This window comes from Erpetoichthys calabaricus, chromosome 13 (assembly GCF_900747795.2).
Source record: "Erpetoichthys calabaricus chromosome 13, fErpCal1.3, whole genome shotgun sequence".
NCBI lineage: Eukaryota > Metazoa > Chordata > Cladistia > Polypteriformes > Polypteridae > Erpetoichthys > Erpetoichthys calabaricus.
The window spans coordinates 90,696,046-90,723,550 of record NC_041406.2 but is presented as its reverse complement, the minus strand read 5'-3'; the positions used below and the strand labels follow the sequence as shown (position 1 = coordinate 90,723,550).

Genomic DNA, 27,505 nt, shown 5'->3' with positions numbered 1-27,505 from the left:
ATGAAAATCTGCAGCTACTGGTGCTCTCCAGGACCGGAGCTGGGGACCCCTGGTTTAAATTGTATAAGTAAATATTTTAAATGAACCTGTAACGAACCTTGAGTCAATCGTTTATTTAACAGCGCAATATACTGTATAATAAAACACCTCTGTTAGCTCTTCTTCGCCCTGCGCCTGCTGAGACGTCTCAAGCGGAATTCACAGTAGCAGGCGGAGCACCCTAGGGGGCGCCCTTTCGCTTCCCCACCTCCTCTCCCCGACCTCAGCATAATTCGCGTCAAATCACAGCCACGCCGATGTCACTGATGACGTTGCACGAATCGCCGAGAGGCGCCTCTAGTGGCGACCAGGCCGGAGTCACCGCCAGACCAAGCTGCGATTGCGGCTGCAGGTTGAGCCGCTAATTTTGGACTTTGGAGGCTCCGATGATCGTTCGAAGCGAGTAGACGTCTGTCATTCGACAGTCATACCAGTTAAACTACTTCGGCCCCGCTGTTGTCTTTTTCGGCGCGACGGCGCTCACAGGAGGATGCTAACGAATTGACCGCCCTTCTTTGTCGCGCTCCCTCCCACCAGTTCTTGTGGTCCTTCTTCTTCGTGTCTGCTTCCCGTGTCTTGCCAGCCAGGTCACTGCGAAGATGGCAGCGATGTGGCGAGACGCCGCTGCTCAGCAGGCCGAGGTTCTTGCGAGTCGCTTGCGGGAGTTACTGTCTGTTGGCGTGGGCCTCCTCCGCTCAGAAGTCGGCGTAGACCTTGGACTCCAGCCGGAGCTATACCCATCATGGGTGATTTTGCTTACGGCCTTCCTCGGGCTGCTGGTCGTCGTGCTCATGTGGGCCGCGGCATGCACTGGCAGGAAGAGAGAGGCTCGGGTAGTCCAGCAGGCGACCAAGGCACCGGCTGCGAAGAGTGTCAAGCCTGAGGAGTCGAAGAAGAAGGGCAAGAAGAAACCTGTTGAAAAGGTACCGGCGTTGGAGACTGACGGGCCGCCGTAATGGCCGGATTGGGGGGTAAAGCGGGTCGATGAATTGGCAACGGGAATGGGGAAGGGCAATTTGTGGTAACGCGGCATTACAGGCTTAGCCAACTGTTTGTAACGTACTGTCGAGTCAAGGGGGAAGAAGTGTGCTTGTGTCATTCCTGTTTCGTACTTTAGTCAGGAGCCGTTAAGGCGACGTGGCCACTGACGAACCATTATAGCCGATCTGTACACAGTCATGGGGTGTATTGCATATAAAAAAGGTGAAAAAATAACTGACTATCCAACATGATTTATCTTAAATCACCATAGTGGGTTGCGGCTGGGGTTACCCGGAATATTAAATGTTTTTTGAGTTTCGTGATTCGTGAACCTGGTTTGACCTTTCATTGAAACTCGTCCGTCTTGGTCCATATTTTGACGTTAATTTTGTATATATATTAGGGCTATTATAACTTTGATCGTAGCAGTTTGCTTTTTCTTTTACATTTGGTGATACCCAACATTAGAAAGACAATATACATTTCAACCTTGGCGGGTTAGTTTCCATTAATACATACTCCTTTATCTCTTGAATGGCCAGAATGTGAGGATTATTGGTAGTAAGATTGAAACATGGTATCCTTCTGTAAAATGAGGAAGAGTGCAATATTGTAACACTTTTAAAAGATTGGCTTTAGTGGTTTTTCTTTGTATAAGTGGGTATGTTTTAAGTGTACACACTCTTGTACCAGGTCTTAGGTACACTGGATTCAGAAAGTATTCAAACCCCATTACATTTTGTGTTGCAGCCTTCTGCTAAAAGCATTTGTTCTTCCCTTCAAGGAACACTCAGTGCTGGGCGACATTACTTTACAAAGTAACTTAGTTACATTACTTACAAAAAAGTAGCTAAATATGTTATAGTTATTGTAAAATTTAATGTTTTACAAATAGTGCATTACTTTTTCTTCTTTTGGGTGTATGAAGCTTATGAAACTTTGTATGAAACACTACATGTCTCTTGCCAGCATTTGTTATTAAATCCCAAGCCCATATATGAATCTTCATGTAACTGACCAGCAACACAGCCACCTTCATTTTCATGTATTCAATAAAATACGTTTAGTCTGTTATGTGCAGGGAAGTAAAAAAAAAAAAAAAAACATCCATCCCCACAGTGAGCCCCCAAAGATATGGTGTGTAATACTGGCTACTGTGCCAGCAGATCACACTGTATCAACATATTAATAGCAAATAAATGAGTGAAAACTAAGCTGACACCTTATTTATAGGTTTGTTACTGGACTGCACATGGCACACTTTTTATTTTTGCTTGGCAGCGCAGTTGTGCCCTGCAAAGGACCGGTGTTCACCACATTTGTTTTTTGCCACACCCAGTGGTGCTGCAGTGATCACTGGTTCTCTGTCTCCCTGAACTGGTGGATTAAATTTACCCTTCAGCACATGCAGGGTTAATTGTATATGAATATAATGTCTGTTCAGTTTTTGTCACTTAACTGCACACCAAACATATTCTTAACCTCTTCCTCAATATGTTGCCTAATAAACGTAATGTTTATGTGACATGATAGCTTTTTTTTTTTGGGAATAAGTTTGATACAACTTTCTGATTTTTTTTTTTTTTTTTTCTTTTGGTAACACTTTTTTTTTTCAATAAAATAAGTATCGTGTTATATTACAGGATTTTACACATTTTTTTTCAAATCTATCACACATGCAAAACTGAAATATCCTATTTATACAAGTGTTCAGACCCTTTATTCAGTACTTAGTTGAAGCACCTTTGGCAATGACTCCAGCCTGGAGTGTTCTTACACATTGACACGACAAGCTTCACACACCCAAGTTTGAGGATTTTCTACCATTCTTCCCTGCAGATCCAGTCAAGCTCTGGTGGTATTGGATTTGGTGTAGTTGTAAGGGGTGTAGCTATTTTCAGGTCTCCCCAGAGTAGTTTGATTGGGTGCAAGTCAGGATTTTGGCTGAGCAACTCGAGGACATTCCCAGATTTGCCTCTCGGGCACTTCCATGTGTTCCTTGCTTTGTGCTTAGAGTTATTGTTGTGCTGAAAGGTGAACCAGTCATAGGTCTAGAGCGCACTGGGGCAGGTTTTCATTAAGGATATCTCTGTATTTTGTTCTGTTCAGCATTCAATCAACCTGATACTGCCTCTACCTTTCTTCACTGGAGGAATGGTTATGATGTAGATGATGAGTGGTGCCTGTTACCTTCAGACATGACACTAATCTCGGTTATATCAGACCTGTATAAAGGTAGATAGTCTTACTCCAAGGGAGCTTCCACCTAAACGGATGATCCATCAGTTTGTAGCCTGTGTATCAAGTGCCAGGTCATAGGTGCCGTGCCATCCCTATCTTGGCGGCATCAGACACAAAGCAAAAACCAATCCTGAACTGGATGATAGTTTTGCTCTGTGATTATCTATGCACATATCCACACACATTGATAATGAGTTGATTTTACATAACCAAGTAATTTAACACATACATTTAAAAAAAACACTACATGGTCACAAGGGGAACATGCAAATTTAACACGGTCAGTACCCAGGGTAGAGTATGTGCCCTGGATCTTGTAAGGTGGCAGTGCTAACCATATGTACTAGTAGCATGCATCCTGTCTCTCACTGTGTCTGCTGGCAATTTCAGCGGCAGTACAAATGACAGATCTAAATAATCCCCCTGACTGACCAGTCTGATGTGTCCATCCTGCTTGAGTATCTATTAAATATGGGCAGTTATCTGTCCTGCTTGTCTACTGAAACCTTCACACAGTGAAGTGGCCCAGTCCATTGTCTGGGAACTCTGGCATATGACATGCCTGTCTGCCTACATGACAAAGGCCTTCTTTAATGATGGTGACATTTGAGACATTATGAAGTATGCAGAAAACTAACTAGGTGTTCCTATTCTTTGCTGAGATCCAAGCTTTGAATTGGGACCTTTTTTTTTTTTTTTTTTTAAAGGTGACCTATTCAGACATTGTTCTGCTTAGACCTCATTGACAGAAGTGTACCTGATAAGGTTTGAGGTATGTAGTAAGTTGGCAGTGCCTCACTGCATAGGCTACGATGCTGGTCAGAGAGTCTCAAACAAACTGGCATCATTTTTTGTGAAAATGCACAAGTGTTTGTTTTAAATCGGTATGTTCGACTTTTTGTAGTAAGTGTATTCTTTAGACATATTGTGAAATACTGAAATGAGTCAAACGTAAAAGGGCTGGCGTGTCAGGGAGCACCCCTTGTAATGACAGCGAAGCTATAAAAGAAAATCAATGGGGGAAAAAAAAAAAATTCTATTTTCTTCGGGCTTAAGGGTCTGTTGCTCCTGGGGGCCGAGGTGACTTCGGCAGAGGCATGTCCCAAAATTGAACGGTAACTTCTGGCAGTCCATCTCCTATATAGTGTCGCAAGTTGCACTTCCAGGTATGCTCAGAACTGATGTCACCATTCCTCTGAGGTCTCCTCCAGTCTAGGGTTGTAAGAGAGGTTAGTATGTGAGTCTTGCCCAAATCCGTGCCCAGTTTTTACCCTTGCAACGAGCCTTCAGCACACTCCCATAGCACATGTGACAATTTGTGTACATTCATAGACATAAAATGTGTGCGTGTATGTATGTATGTATGGTAAATTTTGTCAATAAAGCATATGGATGCATATTGGGTTTATGACATCTGTATAAATGCACACTGTTGCCTATAGTAATGCGAACACAGGAAATACAATTATAGTCCAGATGGTGAGAATTCATGATTTTACTTCTATGACACTCACCCACCAACTAAGCTCAACCTCGTCAGCTTGAGAAGGAAGTTTACTCACCTCACCTTTTGTGTGAGAAAATGAGTCTACCACAGTTTAGCATCTTTTGGCTCCTATAAAAGAAAACAGTTCAGTTAGGGCAGCATGTTTTATGTTTGCTAGGTCAGACAGTACTACACATAGATGTTGCACATCTCTTTATATGTGTATGTGAACTTTCATGTGTGTCATTTAAATATATGTAAATCTAGACAAATACCTGCTTTGAAATACTATAACTGGGTGAATATTTAAACATGATGGTATGAAGTGCTAGTGACATGACAAACTCTGTGGACCTTGTATGGTGGTAGGTAAACTTGAAATAGTAAAGTATCTGCAGACATTAATTGTAAATACCAATCTTTTAGTGCATTTCATCACAATGGGAGTGAGTGTCACTGGTCTAAAGTCATTGAGATGGTGTTTTTTTGGGTGCAAGGATAATTCCCTCTTTGAAGCAGGTGGACACCACTCATTTTCTCTGTGAGATTTTAAAGATGTCATTAAAAATTTCAGCTTATTGGTCAATCTGTCCATCCATCCATCCATCCATCTAGATTCACTTATACTGGGCTATTTTAGTCAAAAATGGATTTCTTTTGACCTGTTACTGAGTTAAAAAAAAGGTGTTATAGCTAGGGGATCAGCTATGGTAGTCTTACTTATCTACTGTGTAATTCTAAGGTAGTTGATTATCTCATTGTCTGGGTATGTTAGATTACACAAGTAATTGTGAATCCTCTTTACAGCAAAAACCTCAACCTAATGGACGTGCTGTAATTGACCTGCAAGAAGATGCTATTGTTATGGAAGAAGTACCAAAACAGCAAGCTGAAATGAAGACTGAAAAGGTGGGTTTGCACTGGTTGAAAATAATTTGTCTGATTTTCGTATGTCTCTGTTCATTATTTAATGGAAAGAATGGTAAATGCTTCCAAGTTAGATGTTGCCATATAAGAAGGTTAATGAAATACTTAGGTCTTCATTAATGCTTTAACTGACATTTGTGTGTACTTCAAGGGGTTTGTTTTCTTTTAATTAAATGTAGACGAGCAAATTCAGGTTTTAGTTTTAAAATTATATTACTGTATACTGTACCAGCTCTCACTATGTTTGAAATTTACAGAGTATTTCCATTTTATTTGTATTAACCTTGTTTAATTAGTTGTGTGTTACTTTTAAACACCTGCAATTGTGGTAACTATGCAGGTTAATAGATGTTTACAGTTAAGGAAAAAACAGCAGGGTCTGGTTGGAAAGTACAGCTGTAGGATTTTTTTTCCTTATTTTTGAATAGTATTTATTGTTTCTGTCACACAGGTTACTTACATTGTAAAGTATACAGTGATCCCTACTCGATCGAGGGGGTTGCGTTCCAGAACCCCACGCGAAAGGTGAAAATCCATGAAGTAAAAACCGTATGTTTATATGGTTATTTTTATATATTTTAAGCCCTTATAAACTCTCCCACACTCATATAAACATTTCCCGCACAGTTATACAGCATGAACCCTTTATATACTCTTAGATATTAGGTAAGATTCATTAAAATTACATATGTAAATACACTGTTTATATACTACGCACAAACATAAGTATCGTATATCATTGAGGAGTTTTATTTAATACGTAATGCTGCTGTAATGGCGTCCTACAGCGGCATAGCTGTTCCCTTCTTTCAACATATCCAAAACTTTTACCTTTTCGGCAGTCGTTAGCATCTTCTGTTGGCGCTTGGGAAAGGCCTCGGAAGCAGTAGCAGGAGCAGATCATTTTGGAGACATAACGAAGGGCTTGACTACGCACAAAGATAAACACAAAAGGGCACAAAAGTGAACTCTTTACACAGCGAAACACATTGATACTGAATGAGCGAGACGAGATGCTGGCTAATGCAAAACGGAATTGAATGCTGCTCTCTGTCGCTGAGCCAATCAGCACCCAGGAACTTAACTGCGTGCTCTAATTGAGTAGCTGCTCAGCCATCCGACAATAGCGTCCCTTGTGTGAAATCAACTGGGCAAACCAACTGAGGAAGCATGTACCAGAATTAAAAAGACCCATTGTCCGCAGAAATCCGCGAACCGGTGAAAATATATATTTATATATGCTTACATATAAAATCCGTGATAGAGTGAAGCCGCGAAAGTCGAAGCGGGATATAGCGAGGGATTACTGTAATGTAAACACACAAGAACTTATGAGTAATAAAAAAAAAAAAAACACTGTCCACAGTTACTGCTATATTGCCACCAGTGGGGCAGTAAATGGGGATCATCTTGTATGGTTACCTAATGCAAACATCCATCCATCCATCCATCCATTTTCCAACCCGCTGAATCCGAACACAGGGTCACGGGGGGTCTGCTGGTGCCAATCCCAGCCAACATAGGGCGCAAGGCAGGGAACCAATCCTGGGCAGGGCGCCAACCCACCGCAGGACACACACAAACACACCCACACACCAAGCACACACTAGGGCCAATTTAGAATCGCCAATCAACCTACTCTGCATGTCTTTTGGACTGTGGGAGGAAACCGGAGTGCCCGGAGGAAACCCACGCAGACACGGGGAGAACATGCAAACTCCACGCAGGGAGGACCTGGGAAGCGAACCATAAATTCCTTTATTTAGCTCACGATACTAGGTTGTTGTACTGTGTTAGCCATTATGAATATAGTGAGAAGTCAAGCAAAATGACACCTTTTATTGGCTAATTAAAAAGATTACAATATGCAAGCTTTCGAGGCAACTCGGGCCCCTTCTTCAGGCAAGATGTAATACAGAAACTGGAGTTCCCTGTGTTTATATAGATACCAGGACAGATACAGCATTGGAAAAACCTTTAAGTGAGACATCTTAAATGTGGATTACATGCATGACGTATTATAGTTCAGTGTAAAATTCAAAATAAAAGGCAGCTAACTCGATTTGCTTTGTGAGCATGTTGAAACTTGTACCTTACACTAGTAAAACTGCTTTTCCAAAGTTAAAAATTACTGTTTTACGTGTGAAAATACTGCTAGTAGACATCTATTGTGTTTTGAATTTTAATGTGGAAACTTTACCAATGCTGGCAGAATTTAAGTTACCTAGTGCTTCAGTTTTTATAGTCATTTTTGTTGATAACATAAGAAAAAATAACTTTTAAAATGGTAAATTTTGGCATTTTACAAATTTTGCAAGTAGTCTTTGATATATGCACAATTACTTAATTTTACTCCAGTTTTGTACAGTTATATGCCTTAATAGGGTTTTATTGTTTTGTTTTGAAGTAATGATGGCATATCAACTCTAGTTTTTAAGCCTGTCACAGAGTAACTCAGTCACGGTCATTTTAAAAACTTAATATTTATAATTTAATAAAACTTGTATTTATTAACGACACTGGGATTATTGAATAATGATACAATGTGCCTGTTTTTTTTTTTAAAAAAAAAAAGCATTAAAATGTCTGTCCTATACAGTTTTTGTAACAAACTCTCACAGTCAAGATAAATTATAGACAGAAAACTGAACATCTACCATGTTCATTTTCATCCTGAAATCTTGTCAAGGATATGCCCCTAATGGGCCATATACAAAATGAACGGAGAAAAGTGACTTTTTTTGTCAGTTTGACTGTGTATGGTATTAGCAAATATTTTTGTAAAAACAAATGTTGAGCTGATCCATAGCAGCTACATCAGAATAGCTTCTGTAAATTTTGTATATTGGTATAGTTATAAAAGATCCTCTTCATAGTGAATTAAACAGTGCTGCTTGCCTTAGATGCTAAACTGTGTTGCTTGGTAGCTGTCAGTAAGGACTGCTGATCCTAAATTACCTTGAAACTCTTTGTTTATTCTCTATTATTTCTTACTCCACTGCACCTGCAGTGACCCATCTGTTTAACTGTTGCTTTTGCCGATAATATCACTCTGCTGGGTAATTTTAAAAGAAGGTAGCCGGAATACCTGTTCACCTGATGGATTTCAGGAAATACACCTCTTCTCTAGCACATTTTGTTGCAGGTGGTAACAATGTCATGAGGTTTTAATCCTTCAGATTCCTGAATGCAACCATTTCTTACATTCTACACAGGACAAATGTATCACTTCATTAAATGGGTAGCCAGCTTAAGGATTATAAGTCGCATTTCAGGTTTTCTGGGACTTTCATTGTCAGCATCCTTCCATCATCTAATATGAGTTTCGGCAATAAATCTATACATTGAAAGTATAAAAGGAAAGCCTTAAAAATAATAGACCTTAATTTCCGTTTATTTAAGTCCTATACACATCTGAAGTCATGCCTTTCAGGTATTAAAACCTATGAAATGGTTTGTGTAACTGAATCTCGGTAGCTTTTCCCTGAAGTAGTCATACTGTTGGTATACCGTGCTTCATCCATTTTGTTGTAACAGCTGTTATGCTGAACACATTCCTAATAATTTATTTTACATAGCCTTAAAGTTAATACTTTAGTTTACTGTTTGATAATTATTTTTGATAACTGTTTTACTTTAGTTGGTATAAGAAACCTTTAAAATAATTGTTCCCATTTCCTCATATCTCAAGACTCGGAAGGGGTCCTTCATCCAGTAGTTCATCGGTGCCAGGCAAAAGTTTCTGATAAGCTGGAGAATGCTGACAGCAAGATTAGTTAAGTGTCCTGCTGTCAGCATTCACTTCATATTGTTATTCTCTATAGCTAAAGTTGATTTCTAGCTTTAGAAGTGCTTGATATTTTGTTGATGCCTGCAATCAAGTAATCCCTTTTTTTTTTTTTTTTTTTTTTTTTTGCTAAACAGGCATATTTGATTTTTATACTGCATCTCTATCTTCTACAACTACACTCTTCATCGGCAAGAAGAGTCTTGTTGTTAAGGTGGACTACATAATAGTGCCCAGGTCCAAACTATGTATGTTTGACCCCACATAAAACACTTGAGAGAGAAAAATAAATCAAAAATACACGTAGAGTCAGACATGCTTTGAAACTGATTTTGTTTTTGTTTTTTCTCTTCCCTCAGCTATATGTTGCTAGGTTTTTTTTTGTTTTGTTTTTTTGCAGTCTCCTCTTTCTATTAAACATTCCCTTGCTCTGTCTTTTATGTTTTATCTCTGTTTGCACTCCTATTGTGTTTAAAAACCCTGCATGTCAATAACATTCTGTTAACTTCTGACATTTTTCAGTACAGCTTTCATTTAGGGCAGGGCAACAAGGACCTAAATTGATACTGTGATTTTTTTTTTTTTTTTTTGACCCCAAAATGAGATGCTTGGTACTTCTTGATATGTTCTCCTTAAAAGACTGAAGATTAGTACCATATAGACATGTATATAAACAGCGTTCAAAACCTGGTGTATTTTCCTTTTAACAAAGGAAATGGTCTCCCCCACCTCAACCAGCCACTCCCCACTCCCAAATTTAACAATTTCTTTTTAATTTCAAAGAAACATCTCAATGTGTAAAATGTGTTTTTTCCAACCATTTTTGTTTTATATCTTATCTAGGGATGTTAAAAGAACCAATACTTTCTGTACTAGTCGATAATGTTCCAGAAGCATAACAGTTCTAGCTTTTTTCAGTATCTGTGGAACCAAATGTACTGTACTCGTGTGTGATTGTAAGCAGACAAATTACTCCAGAAGGCAAAGTAATAATGTGAGAAAAATGTGAATAAGAACTACATATACTGTAAAACAGTTGACGGTGATGAGTGTACAACACTGCATCACCACATATCGAAAAGAAGTTGTGATTGGAAATACAGTACTTTGTCTTCAAGACAGGAGAAATTAAGCGTGTGACTGTTGGTATCATGCTTATTATTATTTAAAAAAAAAAAAAAAAATATTCCATTATGGAGTCGGTTCATAAATAGCGTCATACATTGCTTTGGTCAGTGCACTGATGTGACTGATTGGATGTGATTTTTCAATCGTTCAACATGTAGTGTCATAATGTTCTAAGAGGAGACTAAATGAAGGCGTGAGAGACAGGTGAGAGTTTGGGAGCGTGCACTGATGGAGTGTTGCCACACCCACCACACAATGAACCACCTGGATTGGGACCCGAGTGTAGCGGGTGACACTTCACCACCACACTGGAACAGTGTGAGGTTTTGTATGGTGGGTGTAGTGCCAGTCCTGCCACCTTTCCCCAAGTTTTCCCTCAAAGTTGGAGGACCTGCTTGCAGTGCTGGATGCAGATTAACGTCATACCCAGGACGAAGCAATTGCAGGTTAAAGTCCTTGCTCAAGGGCCCAACTGAGTAGAGTCACTTTGTGAAGAATTGCATTTTAATACTGTGTTCTGTACAGACCCTAAAAAGGAATCGAGTCTTCCCATTCATTTTCTGATTATGTCAAACACATCTATGGATTTGATTTTAAACATCCACTCATTTTCTAACCTGTTTATACAGTTTGTGGTCGCAGTGGAAACGTTGCATGCACCATTCAGTTATGCTTATAGGTCTGTGCACGCTGGCAGTATGAACAGCTGTAGCAAGGAAAAGTCAGACACGTTTCTAAACGTAGTGGCTACGAAATGGGCTACTCCATTTGCTAATACCAAAAAAAAAAAATTAATTTACTGTTTTGAAGCACACAGCACTGCAATTATGCCAGTTAGCAAGATGGGCAAAAAGACATACTTTATTACTAAATACAGATATGCAAACACTAAATTTGTGTCACTCGTTTTGTATTTGAAGCCAAACTAATGCCCATTCATTTAATCCCCAAAATGTAATAAACATAGTGAAAGCACATTTATATATGAAAGGTAAGTTGGCAAGTGTAAAGCAGTCAGTCTACTAGATAACCTGCAGGTCCTGTTAATGTTTTACCTCTGAACTCGTACACAGGCTAAGCAGTGAAAAAAGTCTGAACAGTCATACAAGTTACTTTGAAAACCTCTGAACAAAGGGTGTTTTATGGCAGTTAGGAAATAATGGATTCATGTAAAACTGACATTAAATTAAACTTGGGACAAATGTACAAAAATAATAATTAACTCTTTGAGGCCTGAATATTTTTTCCAAAAAACAGTTTCTGAAAAGCAATGGTTTCACACAAAAATCAACATAAAACGTCTGTTGCTGCATGCTGCGGCTGCCAGTTTGCCAAGAATGTGCGGCAGGCTTGTTGCCAGGCTGTCTTTGCGTGGCTGAGGCAGCAGCAGCGGTCGTAGTGCATTGCAACCTGGTTTCTACCTCTTATCATTGTTAAGTGGCAGTCCTCCTGGCGAACATTGCCGTAGGCATGTCAGCTACATGAACCTGTTCAGCACCACGATTAGCTGGGGACCAGTTAGCTGAAGCTGAAACCTCACTTTCGTTTTCGATCATTTGTATCAAAATCAGAGTCTGACAAGTCATAGTCCAGTTCAGAGATAATAGGCAAAACTTTGTCCACGGAGTATTTTGCTTTACGTATTCGCTTTGATCTCTCGCCATTATGTCAGTGCCATTTTTCCTCTTGTTTGCTCCTTACTACTCACACGAGCGCAGGAAATCTCAGTCAAACCAATGAAGCTAACTTTCTTTCTAGCAACAAGAGTCCAACTAAAACATAACAATTGATTTTGTCACAGTTTACAGTTGATTACCATCGTCAACTCCTCCTTTTGACAAAAGTCGACATCAGTCCTGAAAGAGTTAAAGGGGGGACCGATTTGGAACATTGAAGTTCCAGGTTTTTGTGACATTTGAAAACTGAATCATTTTGATGCAACTGTCGCTCTTTAGTATGTTTTTAGTCGGGTAATGATGCAAGTATAACTCTTACCATAGCATATGTTACAAACCAAACAGAGTAAGATGAACCAGATGTTAAAAGCAGGTTGTTACAAAAACAACTTTAAAGAGTTTGTTTAAATTAAAATATTCAAAATTATCTAGGAATTCACCAATTCAACAGTACATAAATAATAATATTTGAATGTTTGTTTAGTAAGCAATATTTTTATTTACTGGACAGAAAATGTCAGAATAAATTTGTAATGTACAAATGGTAAGGTAAATGAGGTAGTCCATGTTGATGTCATCCTTTATAAACCCTGTGCTGAAGTACCCTCAAGATTATAAAAGTTCCCCCGTTTGTTGTTACACTGGGAGGAGCCCCTTATCCATCAAATTCAAGCCTTGCGCTGTCATTAGGTATATATGAATGCCAATATCTACAGTAGTTCACTTAAGTGATAGTTGGCTTACTTCTTAATGGGTATACAAGTATTTTAAAGTTACTGTTATTACAGGGGTAGTGTGGCGTAGTGTTTAAGGGTATGGACATCAGTCCCTGAGGTTGTGGGTTCCAGTCCTGCTACTGACACTGTGTGACCATGACCTGTCTGTGGAACCAGTTGTATCTAAAATGTTGTAGGTCACCCTGGGTAAAGGCATCAGCCAAATAAGCAAATAAATTAGTGTTTATACATTTTATATTCTATTACAGAAAAAGTCAGTTTTATCCACTTTAATAATGGAAGTACTTTTAATAAAAAGCAGTTGAATGAGATTTCTGTTTTTGTTGTGGTATCTAAAGGTATGAAGTATCGTGAAATTTCATCAGTATTGGTATTGAATACTAAAATCCTAGTATTGTGACATCCCTGATTTCTTGTACTTATCTTTTGAGTTTCCATTTTATGTATTGCACTCAGCACTTAGAATACCTTGCTGGCTTTCGTGTCTGCCAGACAGTTAGCATTTCCACTTCTCTGTTTAACTGTTTTGTATAAGGAAAGACAAAGCTACTGAATCATTACCGTGGAAATCACAGATCATAATACATGTACTGTGCATGTTCCAAATTATGTATTTACATATACTTCCTTTTTCTTCTCTGCAACAGTCTGTATGATGTGTGCCAGTATTTATTTTATAACATTCACAAGCATAAGAATTACTATATTTGCAGCTGGCAATTTGAGTATTTTGCATCCAGCATACTTAGCAGCTTCTTGAGTCCTTATTTCCCAACAGATATACATTTGGGTCTATAAATAGCTGGACAGAGACAACTTTTTTCTAATTTTGGTTTTGTACATTACCCAGAGGCGTGACCTTGGGGAGGGGGGGGGGCTGGAGTGGGCACTGCCCCCCCCCCCCCCCCCCCAGAGACAAGCCGTGCCCCCCCGCGAAATGCTCTGTCTGTCCAATGAAAACTCTGGAGAAGAATAACTTGATTTTCAAAACTGAGTCCCGTTTGAATTTGCGGCGTATCCGTCAGTGCCTCCTCCACTAGACAGGCACCGTGTTGCTCACAGTTCACTTCGCCGCACATTTTGCAGCACGTTTTGAACTTGTTGACCGCATTCTTTAATTAAAACAGTGTATACGTTCCATTCTTTTTATTTTCTGGTTGGTAACACCAAAGGCTATGCATAGGTGGCTTATTAAAAAGCAGACCTCTTCAACCTCTGTCCCTCTGCAAGCTGCTGGCTCCATGGTTGAGCCCAGCACCGCTGCTACCAACACGTAGCACAGCGTACCCACGTCGGGAACTGAAACTCCAAAAGATGTAGATAAGCCTACACAATCCTCCAGCTCTGCGCCCGTGTCGGGTACCCCAAACCTCTGCCTTCAACAAAATATACAGTCCGGTCTGCCTGACTTAAATATGGATAGCCCATCCCAGCCCATTTTAATTAATTATCCCAGGCACGCATTCGGAAAGACACTTAGATGTTTTAGTGCAAGCTGGTATCAGTCTCGACCATGGCTTGAATATTATGTTGTCCGTGATGGCAGCTTTTGCTTTGCCTGCCGCAAATTTAGTGTTTCCAATTCGGACCACGAGGACATATTCAGCAAACATGGCTACACTAATTGGAAAAAAGCTCTAGAAAAAGGCGGTGGCGGCTTCCACAAACACGCGTCTAGTATCCTGCACGTCAGAGCCATGTCTGCATCACAGCACTCATCATTGGTGTGTCTTCTGCTGCATGCGAAAGCTCTTTCTCTACTTTGAACCACATTCTTACTCCACTCCGCCGAACAATGCTACATTCAAGGAAGAGAAATTTAGTCATTCTGGCACATGAGAAAAAAATCACAGAACATCTAGACATGAATGAATTTATTTCAGATTTTGCCAAGAGTAACCACAGACTGGTCCTATAGATAATATCCAGGTTAAACACTGGAAACTGATGTCCTATAGCCTCCCATGACTACAATAAGCCACGTTTCTGTTCTTGTATGTTGTATACGTTTGACTTTATTGATATTTACCTTGTAGATGTAGTTCTATATTTGTTCACAAAAAATAATACAAGTTCCATTGCCTCTGTTAATTTTATTGAACAGTAGGTTATGATTTATGCCACAATTTTTGCTTTTATGTTATATAAAACTATGTTGTTGTTATTATTTGACCCCCCTATAGAAATGGGGATGGATGGATATTTTTTGCCCACCCACACATGATGTTCTGGTCACACCTCTGACATTACCACCAATGAATTTTAAATGAAACAACTCAGATGCAGTTGAAGTGCAGACTTTCAGCTTTAATTCAGTGGGGTGAACAAAACAATTACATAAAAATGTGAGGCAACTAAAGCATTTTTTTTAACACAGTCCCTTCATTTCAGGGGCTCAAAAGTAATTGGACAATTGACTCAAAGGCTATTTCATGGGCAGGTGTGGGCAAGTCTGTTGTTATGTCATTATCAATGAAGCAGATAAAAGGCCTGGAGTTGATTTGAGGTGTGGTGCTTGCATGTGGAAGATTTTGCTGTGAACAGACAACATGCGGTCAAAGGAGCTCTCCATGCAGGTGAAAAAAGCCATCCTTAAGCTGCGAAAACAGAAAAAACCCATCCGAGAAATTGCTACAATATTACGAGTGGCAAAATCTACAGTTTGGTACATCCTGAGAAAGAAAGCAAGCACTGGTGAATTCAGCAACGCAAAAAGACCTGGGTGTCCATGGAAGACAACAGTGGTGGATAATCGCAGAATCATTTCCATAGTGAAGAGAAACCCCTTCACAACAGCCAACCAAGTGCACAACACTCTCCAGGGGGTAGGTGTATCGATATCCAAGTCTACCATAAAGAGAACACTGCTTGAAAGTAAATACAGAGGGTGCACTGCAAGGTGCAAGCCACTCATAAGCCTCAAGAATAGAAAGGCTACATTAGCAAAGTCCAAAGAACATCTAAAAAAGCCAGCACAGTTCTGGAAAAACATTCTTTGGACAGATGAAACCAAGATCAACCTCTACCAGAATGATGGCAAGAAAAAAGTATGGAGAAGGCGTGGAACAGCTCATTATCCAAAGCATACCACATCATCTGTAAAACACGGTGGAGGCTGTGTGATGGCTTGGGCATGCATGGCTGCCAGTGGCACTGGGACACTAGTGTTTATTGATGATGTGACACAGGACAGAAGCAGCCGAATGAATTCTGAGGTGTTCAGAGACATACTGTCTGCTCAAATCCAGCTCAATGCAGTCAAATTGATTGGGCGGCGTTTCATGATACAGATGGACAATGACCCAAAACATACAGCCAAAGCAACCCAGGAGTTTATTAAAGCAAAGAAGTGGAAAATTCCTGATTGGCCAAGTCAGTCACCTGATCTTAACCCAGTTGAGCAGGCATTTCACTTGTTGAAGACTAAACTTCAGACAGAAAGGCCCACAAACAAACAGCAACTGAAAGCCGCTGCAGTAAAGGCCTGGCAGAGCATTAAAAAGGAGGAAACCCAGCATCTGGTGATGTCCAGGAGTCCAAGACTTCAGGCTGTCATTGCCAGCAAAGGGTTTTCAACCAATTATTAGAAATGAACATTTCATTTCCAGTTATTTAATTTGTCCAATTATTTTTGAGCCCCTGAAATGAAGGGATTGTGTTAAAAAAGGCTTTAGTTGCCTCGCATTCTTATGCAATTGTTTTGTTCACCCCATTGAATTAAAGCTGAAAGTCTGCACTTCAACTGCATCTGAGTTGTTTCATTTAAAATTCATTGTGGTAATGTACAGAACCAAAATTAGAAAAAAAGTTGTCTCTGTCCAAATATTTATGGACCTAACTGTAGATAGGTACTTTATATGGCCAGCACTAGAGTCTGTAAGGGAGTGCTTGAAATTCTGAGGAGGTTGGTAATATTTTGGTGTAAACTGAGCCATTTCTACTACCCAAATCTTCTCAGTGCATTGGAATTGAAGGTGGAAAAAACAATATCTCCTTTTGAAATTTGGCATTATAAAACCACATAGATTTTTGTTTTATGATTCGATATTTTATTTACTTCTAACCTCTACGCACAAAGTAATGTGGTTATGATTATTTGATGAAAGCTAATATATAACAGATTCAAAGTTCACCCGAACAATTTATTCATAAATGTTAATGCAAAATTAATGAGCTGTGTGTTGAATATCCATTATTGTAATTAGGAAGCTCAATTCACCTGCTAAACAAGAATACAATTTCAAAATTAAAATAAAATGGTCTGTAATGCAGTTTACCCCATACACAAACACTGAATAATTCACACATACACCATGAAAACAATTATGAAGGGGGCTGTTTTTTTCCTGTTTGTAATGTTGAAATAGACAGCTGACTGCTTACACTTCTGGTGTGATGTGAATTAGTGGTTATTGTTATCTGGTCACTGACAAATATAGGGTGCAAGTTAAGTAAGTGAAAGTGTGTTTTACACTATATTTAAGTCACTGCAGGTGTTACCTCCATCCCCTTGCTGCTTGTCTGCTCATACGCTATGCGACAGAGCAGCAAATGTTTTATGGAACTTCACTTAGCTGGGGCCCATTATGCCTGGGGAGGTGGGAGGGCACCACACATGCCTGGACGGCCTTTTTATATGCAGTAGCATGTTTTATCTTTGGATGCTGTACTGCTTGAACAGTCACCCATGCCAGGCAAAAGCAGTGGAGATTTTACTTAACATTCAGAAGAATCTGTGGAAAATCAAACTGCTGAACGCTGCAATATTGCCTTTTGCATATTTATTTTTCTTGAATATCAAATTTAAAAGTGAGTACATTGCCCAGCCCTACTGAGCGTATGGCACAGTTTGCTTTCTTCTGAGAATAGCTAAATTTTAAGAAGACTTTTCTGTTATAAAATTTAGTTCAGGTGCTGAGTTTTTGTGTGTGCCAAGTCAATGGTCAGTGTGTGCCAAGTCATTTATAGCCAATCGCCAGGATGGATTAATCAGGCCAGTCTGACTTTTGGTCATCGTTGTGAATCATCCTGCCATACTGAGCTTGGGTTAGCACACTTAACAATATTTTTCATGTTTTTAAGACTCACTTTTTTTATATAAAATTCTTGCTTGTTCAGGACGTCTATTGTAGATATACGCAGCCATTTGCTAAAATCATTTAAATTAATTTTTTCCCTCATTAATGTACACACAGCACCCCATATTGACAGACAAAAAAAAAGAATTTTTGAAATTGTTGCAGATTTATTAAAAAAGAAAAACTGAAATATCACATGGTCCTAAGTATTCAGACCCTTTGCTCAGTATTTAGTAGAAGCACCCTTTTGAGCTAATACAGCCATGAGTCTTCTTGGGAAAGATGCAACAAGTTTTTCACACCTGGATTTGGGGATCTTCTGCCATTCCTCCTTGCAGATCCTCTCCAGTTCTGTCAGGTTGGATGGTAAATGTTGGTGGACAGCCATTTTTAGGTCTCTCCAGAGATGCTCAATTGGGTTTAAGTCAGGGCTCTGGCTGGGCCATTCAAGAACAGTCACAGAGTTGTTGTGAAGCCACTCCTTCGTTATTTTAGCTGTGTGCTTAGGGTCATTGTCTTGTTGGAAGGTAAACCTTCGGCCCAGTCTGAGGTCCTTAGCACACTGGAGAAGGTTTTTGTCCAGGATATCCCTGTACTTGGCCGCATTCATCTTTCCCTCGATTGCAACCAGTCGTCCTGTCCCTGCAGCTGAAAAACACCCCCACAGCATGATGCTGCCATCGCCATGCTTCACTGTGGGGACTGTATTGGACAAGTGATGAGCAATGCCTGGTTGTCTCCACACATACCGCTTAGAATTAAGGCCAAAAAGTTCTATCTTGGTCTCATCAGACCAGAGAATCTTATTTCTCACCATCTCAGAGTCCTTCAAGTGTCTTTTAGCAAACTCCATGCTGGCTGTCATGTGTCTTGCACTGAGGAGAGGCTTCCGACAGGCCACTCTGCCATAAAGCCCTGACTGGTGGAGGGCTGCAGTGATGGTTGACTTTCTACAACTTTCTCCCATCTCCTGACTGCATCTCTGGAGCTCAGCCAAAGTGATCTTTGGGTTCTTCTTTACCTCTCTCACCAAGGCTCTTCTACACCCGGTAGCTCAGCTTGGCCGGACGGCCAGCTCTAGGAAGGGTTCTGGTCGTCCCAAACGTCTTCCATTTAAGGATTATGGAGGCCACTGTGCTCTTGGGAACCTTAAGTGCAGCAGAAATTTTTTTGTAACCTTGGCCAGATCTGTGCCTTGCCACAATTCTGTCTCTGAGCTCTTCAGGCAGTTCCTTTGACCTCATGATTCTCATTTGCTCTGACATGCATTGTGAGCTGTAAGGTCTTATATAGACAGGTGTGTGGCTTTCCTAATCAAGTCCAATCAGTATAATCAAACACAGCTGGACTCAAATGAAGGTGATCTCAGGGATGATCAGAAGAAATGGAAAGCACCTGAGTTAAATATATGAGTCACAGCAAAGGGTCTGAATACTTAGGACCATGTGATATTTCAGTTTTTCTTTTTTAATAAATCTGCAACAATTTCAAAAATTATTTTTTTTGTCTGTCAATATGGGGTGCTGTGTGTACATTAATGAGGGAAAAAATTAATTTAAATGATTTTAGCAAATGGCTGCAATATAACAGAGTGAAAAATTGAAGGGGGTCTGAATACTTTCCGTACCCACTGTATAAATTCGGGCATCTATATAAATTCGAGCATCTGTTTTCCTTCTTTGCATTTAGCATCTAATTTTAATTTATTTTTAATTTAATTTTTGATTTTTAGAACAAGAATAAGAAGAAAAAGATGAAAACAGAAGTGAAAAATGTTCAGAATTCATTGTCTGTAGATGGCAAAGAAACTGATGATGGTATGTACCCATTGCATTAACCCTATGTTTTAGAACAGGATATTTTATAAAGAATTAATTTCAGCTGTTTATTGTTAAGGAGAAATTTCTGCAGAAGCAGCTTTGTTCTCCTTCCTCTATAAAGGAAATCAGATCTTAAGTTTTTATTGCTGCCACTTTCTAAAGGACTAATCCTTGGCATTCTATATTTAATGTGAGTTTAGGAATGGATGAAGTTATCAAAAAATATCCAGATACTTTTGGGTATAACAGCAATAACAAATTTTATAATTATTTTTCCAAAATTTCTTTATAGTGTGAGAAAGAAGAAAGTTGATGGATAAAAATCTCCCAGTTTCTTTCAAGTGAGTTTTACGATTCTGGGTTAACCAAAATATTTGTGCAAGAGAAATGTTGCTGGTCTTAAGAAATAAGCCGCTTAACTAAAATCCATCAGATATTGAAATCAGAGTCTCTTGAGACTCTTAACACTAATTTATTATCCTGCACAGGCTATCTCATCCACCACCTTAAAGTAACATATGGCCTAGAAAACTGAGCAATAACTTGTCTGTTGCCCTTAGATCTCCTAAGCTGCCTGTGCATTTCAGTGTTTTGATTATTATAACTAATGCTGATAAGGTAGTAGATAAGCTGCTGAACCCTATTTGTTAGGGTGATTGGAGATTACAGCTACTCTCAGTGAATAAAGATTTCCCACTAAGTTTAAATTTTCATTTGTGAAGTCTTTGCCTTTTCCCCATGCCACCCATTACTGCAGCCAATTACCAAGGTGGATTTCTAAGATGTTTTTTATTGTTAGTGTTGCATAATTAGTGCAGGTTATTCATTTAATTGCCTTTTGAGTGACTGGCATTGCACTTTTGAAAATTGCTATTAGGTCAGGTGGTTTCAGGAGTTTTCTTTTACAAATAAATTAATTGTACATTGATAGCATAAAACAAAAGCAAGTGTTGTGTTTGCCCTTAGCCAGATAGAAGATATTGAAGAATATTATGCCAATTGTTATTTTTACTATCTAAAACGTTTTTTTCTCAGCTCTGTTTTATGCTGTGCATAATGCAGTTGTCTTCCACATATAACTCTCGTGCTGTGTATGACAGTTTGGAAGTAATGTTTCCCATTGTCATCAGCCATTATGGAAATGAGTTCTTGTACATGGACTGTAGAAGAGGGTACTCGGGACTGCATTTTGCACAACAAAGCAGTAATTGTAAAAATCAAAAACAATCCTATCGACTAAAACTGATGATTCTAAAACTGGATCCAGAGGAAAGTCTTGACTATGGACTTGTCATTGATAAGATGAATTGCACAGCAGCCAGTATGGGTGGATTAAACATACAGATTGTGAACTGAGCAAGCACCAGGATTTCACAGATTGCACTGAAACCACCTTCTTGGAAAAAAGTAGTGGAAATAACACTGGAACCTGGCATTAATGGAAAATCAGCATTAGAGAACATGTTTTAAACCATGAAATGTTCAATCTGTGCTATACAGAATAATGTGTATGCACTGTGGACACTTTTAAGAATTACTTTTTAGTAGACCTACGTTATTTTTCCCCTGACAAACAGCCTTCACAGCCACATAGAGAGTGAATACTATTGTGCAGGTGACAAAGGTGCAACATACTTTACAGTTCTAAAACAGGCGCCATCCATATTTATCACCATTTTGGCAGTGACATTATGTGATGTAGTCTTCAGCAACATCCAGAGACATAACTGTATCTAACATATTTGACTGGTTTGGGGAAATTTCTCCAGGTACTTTTTGAGTATAAAACTTTCTTGGTAGAGCAAGACACATAGCTTGAAGTACATGCTACATTGCCTTGGCATGAATAATAATATAAATCGGTGTTTAAGTGTCCCTGTCAGCAGCAGTTTACATGTTTGAGTGGTATGCCATCAATCTCCTTTAGTCTAAATGCAATTGGACACAAATGTGCTGCTGTTTCTCACTGGACAGAAGGCTGTCCATTTCATTGATGTCAATAAAAGCAATGCTTCCAAAATTACAAGTAGGCTTTTTGTATAGCTTACACTTGAATTTTATATGAAATATAGTGGTCACAATGTTAAACAGAAGTAAAGAGTGCTCATTGAAGGATTCAAAATGTTTCATTTTGTTTTTGAGGAATCGATCAAACTTTCATACAGGTAGTTGTTGACTCACGACCACATTCGGTTCTGATAGACCAGTCTCAAGTCAATCTGGATGTGAGACAGACCGTTATGTATTCAAACATGACCGTGTGTATAGTAGTGTATAATTTCTTTTTTTCTTTTATTACTGTTGCTTTAGCAGCTTCATGGATCCTTTGTTTATTTTGTGTTATGTTACATCATCGGTGTGAGCCTCTCGCTGTGTTCATTGTGTTTACTGTGAGAAGAGGGGTTATACTGGCAGAGTTTGAGCACTCAAATGTTTTGTTTTAACATTTTGGCCTGTTAACAATAAACATTAACAGATAAAGAAGTTCACTGTGGTTTCATTACCCCTTCGTGGCGGTTTGCATAAAGTGCCACATCGTGAGACACAATGCAGAAGCTAAAGAGGTTAACCAGATTCAAAGCCAGAGCACAGCAGCAGAGCGTTTGTGGCAGACACCGGTTACAATGGGATAACTTAGACACATGCGATTGTATTTGCTTACTTTTCTAAATTGTACTGCTTGATCACCTTCATTTTGTGTTGAGATGAATTGCCTTTTTTTCCCTGCAATTGTAAGACAGGTGTAACTGTTGAAACTGGTGCCGATAATTAAATGAGATTGAGATGAATGAATCACAACATACAGAGCTGGCGTGGCAAAAATTGTCATTTGCCCTTGAGACGCGATAGCGGTTGTAAGTTGAATGGTCATAAAATGCATAGGACGTAAGTTGACAACTATCTGTATACTATGGAAGCGTATTAGGGCCATGGAGAAGAAAAAAAAAATACGGACACTGGGGGGGGGGGAAAAAGTGTATGTCAACATGACGATTTTATTCTTGACATTTCCACTTTAATCTCAACACTACTGTGCAGTTTAATGCATTTCATCATGAAAATGATATTCTAAATGTTCCGAGAGTAGTGAAATCATCAAGTGAATGCATTCTGTGTGGCGATTGCTGCCTGCAGCTCCTCTCAGTGCAAGAGGAAGTCGGTTTAAGAAGCACATAGTGATTTAACAACTGGGTCGGGGAACACTTAATACAAAGCATTTAATGTGCTATGTTAGTTATGGGCTTTGAGAAAATCTAGTAAATTAAACGTTGATTTTAAGAGGAAGTTTACGTCATGGCAAAGTTGAACTAGAGAGAGAAAAAACAAGGGTTTAAAGTGGAAACATCGAGATTAAAGTGGAAATGTCGAGAATAAACTCGATGTCGACTTTTTTTTCAACATACACTTTTATTCTTCACTGAGTCCGTATTTTTTTTTTTCTTCTCCGTGGCCCTAATACTCAATACTCAAGTGTTGGAATTAAAATTAGACAGGACTGCTGTACGGTTATATCACCTCCTTGGTGGTTTTAATGAGAACCTGAACCATTAATGCACACATTAGATGTAGTTATTTTTCTGTTTTTTGTTTTTTTTTTTGACATGAACATAGCAGAAGTACTAGTGCTAAACAAGGAGTATAGAAAAGGTGTTTTTGGCAAACTGAACTAAAAAGGCACTGGAGCCTCCTTCAAAAAACTGCAAACTGTTGTTGCTGGGTGGCAGAAGCTATTAAAGGGTTAACAAAAAAAAAATCAAATGCCTTTTAAAAAGAGCAGCCTACTAGTATTCTGAAATTAAAATATCTAGTCTGGGGGAAAAAGACACTCTACAAAAAATGTTAATACTCTTTCTGAATGATTTACTTTTAAATTTTGTATTGCTTTTTTTAATTAATACCTTAAAAGGAAAATCAAAGCTTTGTCCTTGTTATAATATTTTTTTCTTATAAATAGTGCTATTTATATAATTTTAACGGAGTTTAACTGAACATGAAACACTTAATTGTTGTTTATGAACACTGTTATTAATCCAGGGTCTTTGTTCTTATTATAACTGTGTGTTTATACCCCAGTCAAATAAATTCTTTTATTAGGTGTGTCGAGACTTGTTTTCTGATTTATAATAGTCATAATAATATAATGTTATCAAATCTGAAAAGATTACATACTTTTATTTTTAGTTTATTTTGAAGTCTTTCAAAACAAAATAAAAAAGGGCTCTCCTTACACATTTACAAATTTTAAATTATTAACCAGAATTACTGTTCTAGAAAGAAACTGTAGAGGAGAAGAGTTAAGAACATCAGATTTTTGACAAGAACTGGAGATTTACCCTAACATAGCCTGCCAATCTCTATTCACATAACTTTTACAATATATTATCAAGCTCAGATTTATGGGTCCCCATGATGTTACACTCTGCTATATTCCTTGGTAAATTATTCCATGCATCCAGGGTTGTCTTTGTGAAGAAAACTTTTCCAGCTTTGGTTGTGAAGAGTAAATTTCATGCAATCTTCCATCTGTACCCTACAGTTCTAGTTGAGCTCACCTGTAAGTAATAGATGACGCCTAATGTATTAACTCCTTTTATAATTTTATACACTTCTTGCAAATCACCATTTACATTCTATTTGAAAGAAACTTTCCTCATGGTTCATACCCACAGATTCTGACATTTTTAATAACCTATTACAAAACAAATCACTGGGGCTTTTTGATTCTATTTAGGTGCATGGGAAACAAAGATAAGTAACAAAGAGAAGCGGCAGCAGCGCAGGAGGGACAAAGTGGTGAATGAGGATGCTGGTGTCCAGAAGACTGAGGTGCAAGGGAATTCTTCAGTTGTAGAGCACCGCACTACTGCAACTGCTGCAACATCTATCGGTCTGAAAAAAAATAAAGGTATGAGAATTAAAGAACAATCTGTAGCTGGCAGGACGTGTGTCTAATGATAGAAAATGCCAGTGGAGGAAACAATTTCTTGACCATAATACTACTTGTGACATTTCCTTAATATAACTGAAATTTAACTGCTTGCTTCCTCATTTTTTTTTTAAAAGGACTGAGCAGTCAAGTACTCAGCTTTAGAAATTAGAGGTGCTGACCTGCCGTCTGAAAATATGAGTAAAATAAATTCAGCCCCATGTGAAATATTTTCTTTCTGTGTTGTTTACCTTTTTGGCTATGTTGTTTCCAGAGACATTTCTTGTTACCAAGGTCTAATTCTCAAAGGAATATTAAATAGTAAATATGCTTTTTTAAATCATAACATAATTCAAGCTGAACTTCGAGTAGGCTTGGGCAACTTACACTTTTTTCAAAAATAGTCGATCACTTCCTTCTCTTCCAGAACAATGTGGCAGATAACAAAGCACAAAATAAACACCCTTCTAGAGCTAAAAGCAACAGAGAACAGTATCTTAAGAGCTGGCACAGCAATCTCCAACCAACCAACCAGCCAAAGGTCCCCACCTCTGGGACCTTTCTTTTTTATTGTGAAAAATGTTTCCAGTTTACTGACGTATAACTTCACATATTGCTATTTTCTGTATAGTAAGCTTGTATCAATAGTATTGTTTTACTATAAAAATAATGCTTTTATTATTTTCTCCTGTCTTTTTAGGAGAGCCATTTCACGTAAAATCTGGGAAAGGTGATGGTATAATATCACATGGTAAGGAGGGAGTAATGTATTTATATCTTTTAATGTATTCTTGTTTCATTCTTATCTCTTTCTGTTTATTACACCAGATACTTTTCATTTAGTCCAGTGCTGATCAAACTTTTTGAAATTAGTGTTCTATAAAGCAGTATTTAAAATGTGCAGATATGTTTACATATACAGTATTTTATTTTGTAGCTGACCCTTATAAAACTGTATAGTGTTGTTGATATATAACCAACATCTCAGAGGTGGATTGTCAGCCTGTTTTTGTTGATGCAAATCTGGATGTTAGAACTCCAGGGATGTGTTGTATCTCCTGAGAGAGAATACATTAACCACTTGTATTTTCTTAGAATGTTTCACATAGAAAGTATGGATCATTAAAATGTTAGTGAAAAGAACTACTCTCTCAGATGACTACGGAATCTATAAATAGAAGTTTTTTTTGTTGTTTTTTTTCGGTAACAGTGCTAATCTGATAAACAAGAGAAGAGCAAATCAAATACCATAAAGAATGTGTGATCTTTAAATGGTAGTATGTGGTTAGTCTTTACCTTGAGTTCCATTTACTGTGGCTTTTTTTTTTTTTGTCTAAGTTTCATTTGGTGCATCATGTTAGCCTGAAATGAATAAAAGAAAATGTAATTTAGCATTTCAGCATAATGTTTCAGTTCTGCAAATAATGAAATAGAGACATATATAGGAAAAGAGAAGAAATACCACTTTTGGTTGTCTTTTAACCCGAGTGCTCTTACACAGTGCATGAATTCTGGGGATACAATCATAAATAATATTTATTCATACAGCCATAAGTTATTCAGAAGCTTCTACTGTGCTCTTGTGTTGTTGATTCTGAGTTTATACTCCTGGCACTCTGATGCTCATGATGTGATTTCTGTGTGTGAAATAAACATTGATTCATATAGTGCTTCATCAAGTTGAAATGTATTTGTTAAGCATTTGTCTTAACCATCTTTTACAGTATTAAAATGCTAGCCGCCCTCTTTGCAGATAATTTAATTCTCATGTTTGGGATGTTAACACTTTGACAAAAAGCACTGGTTAACCCAAAATACCTAATGCAAGTACCATAAAAAACAAATACACACAGAGGAAGATGCCTGTGCATTGAACAATATTGGATGCATGCTGTTTATGATGGATAGGACTTTTATTTGTCCCCAGGAGGATTTTGCTTTTTGCAGAAGTTGGATAGATAGATATAAGCACCATGGTCTGAACACACACCAAAATAACTAAAAAGGAAGAAAACTTCTGACTTGGCAGTCCCAGCCCCAGTGAGGCATTATACAGTCAAAATGCTGATAGGTAGATTATTAATCCCAAGGGGAAATTCACATTCAAATTCAATTCACTGTTGGTGTAAAGGAACTGCTGTTGCATTTCTTGACACACTTCTGCTTGAATAATTTGTTGACTGAAAGTCATCAGTGTTATTTTGCCAGAGAGAGGATGTGCATCATTGTTCATAATAGCACTCAGTTTTGTTTTAATTCTTTCCTTCGCTACTAATGTTGGACCTCCATCCAAGTGTGTGTCCAAGTCGTTTTTAGCTTACACAGCTTTTTGTATGTGCGCACACCGTGTATAGATAACATTGCCTCCTTTTAAAGATGTCAAGTGGTATGCAGACTGATGGACAGATTTAATGTCAGTTTAATGTTTTGGTGATTGTTTAGTTGCCTTTGTTTGAATGTCTATGTTCCAGAATGTGTTATGTCTTTTGTGTGTTGTTGATGAGTTGCAGTAATGTGTGAAGTGGAGGTAGAACTCGTTTCCTAAATTAGCAATTGGTAGCACTCAAGCCAAGGTAGCATAGGTCCGCAGGAAAGAGCTTTCCTTTTAAAAAGAAGCTGATTGCCTGAGAACAGGGTCAATCAATCTTCAGAGTTGAGCAAGAGTGCTTTGTGTGAGC

The 27,505-nt window shown here is 38.5% G+C and overlaps 1 protein-coding gene across 2 annotated transcripts in view; it reads left to right on the top strand.

Annotated features, from left to right (window-relative positions):
- The first annotated feature begins 296 nt into the window (after positions 1-296).
- The window catches only part of LOC114663483 (protein LYRIC-like), a 54,553-nt gene continuing 27,344 nt past the window's right edge, over positions 297-27,505 (top strand). Inside the window, exons 1-5 of one of the 2 annotated variants that reach the window (XM_051935733.1) lie at positions 297-962; positions 5,555-5,656; positions 19,813-19,897; positions 24,633-24,806; positions 25,528-25,578. In XM_051935733.1, the coding sequence (XP_051791693.1) occupies positions 639-962; positions 5,555-5,656; positions 19,813-19,897; positions 24,633-24,806; positions 25,528-25,578 (736 nt within the window). In that variant the 5' untranslated portion in view covers positions 297-638. The remainder of the gene's footprint in view (positions 963-5,554; positions 5,657-19,812; positions 19,898-24,632; positions 24,807-25,527; positions 25,579-27,505) is intronic. The other variant, XM_028817237.2, reaches the window with a different exon arrangement.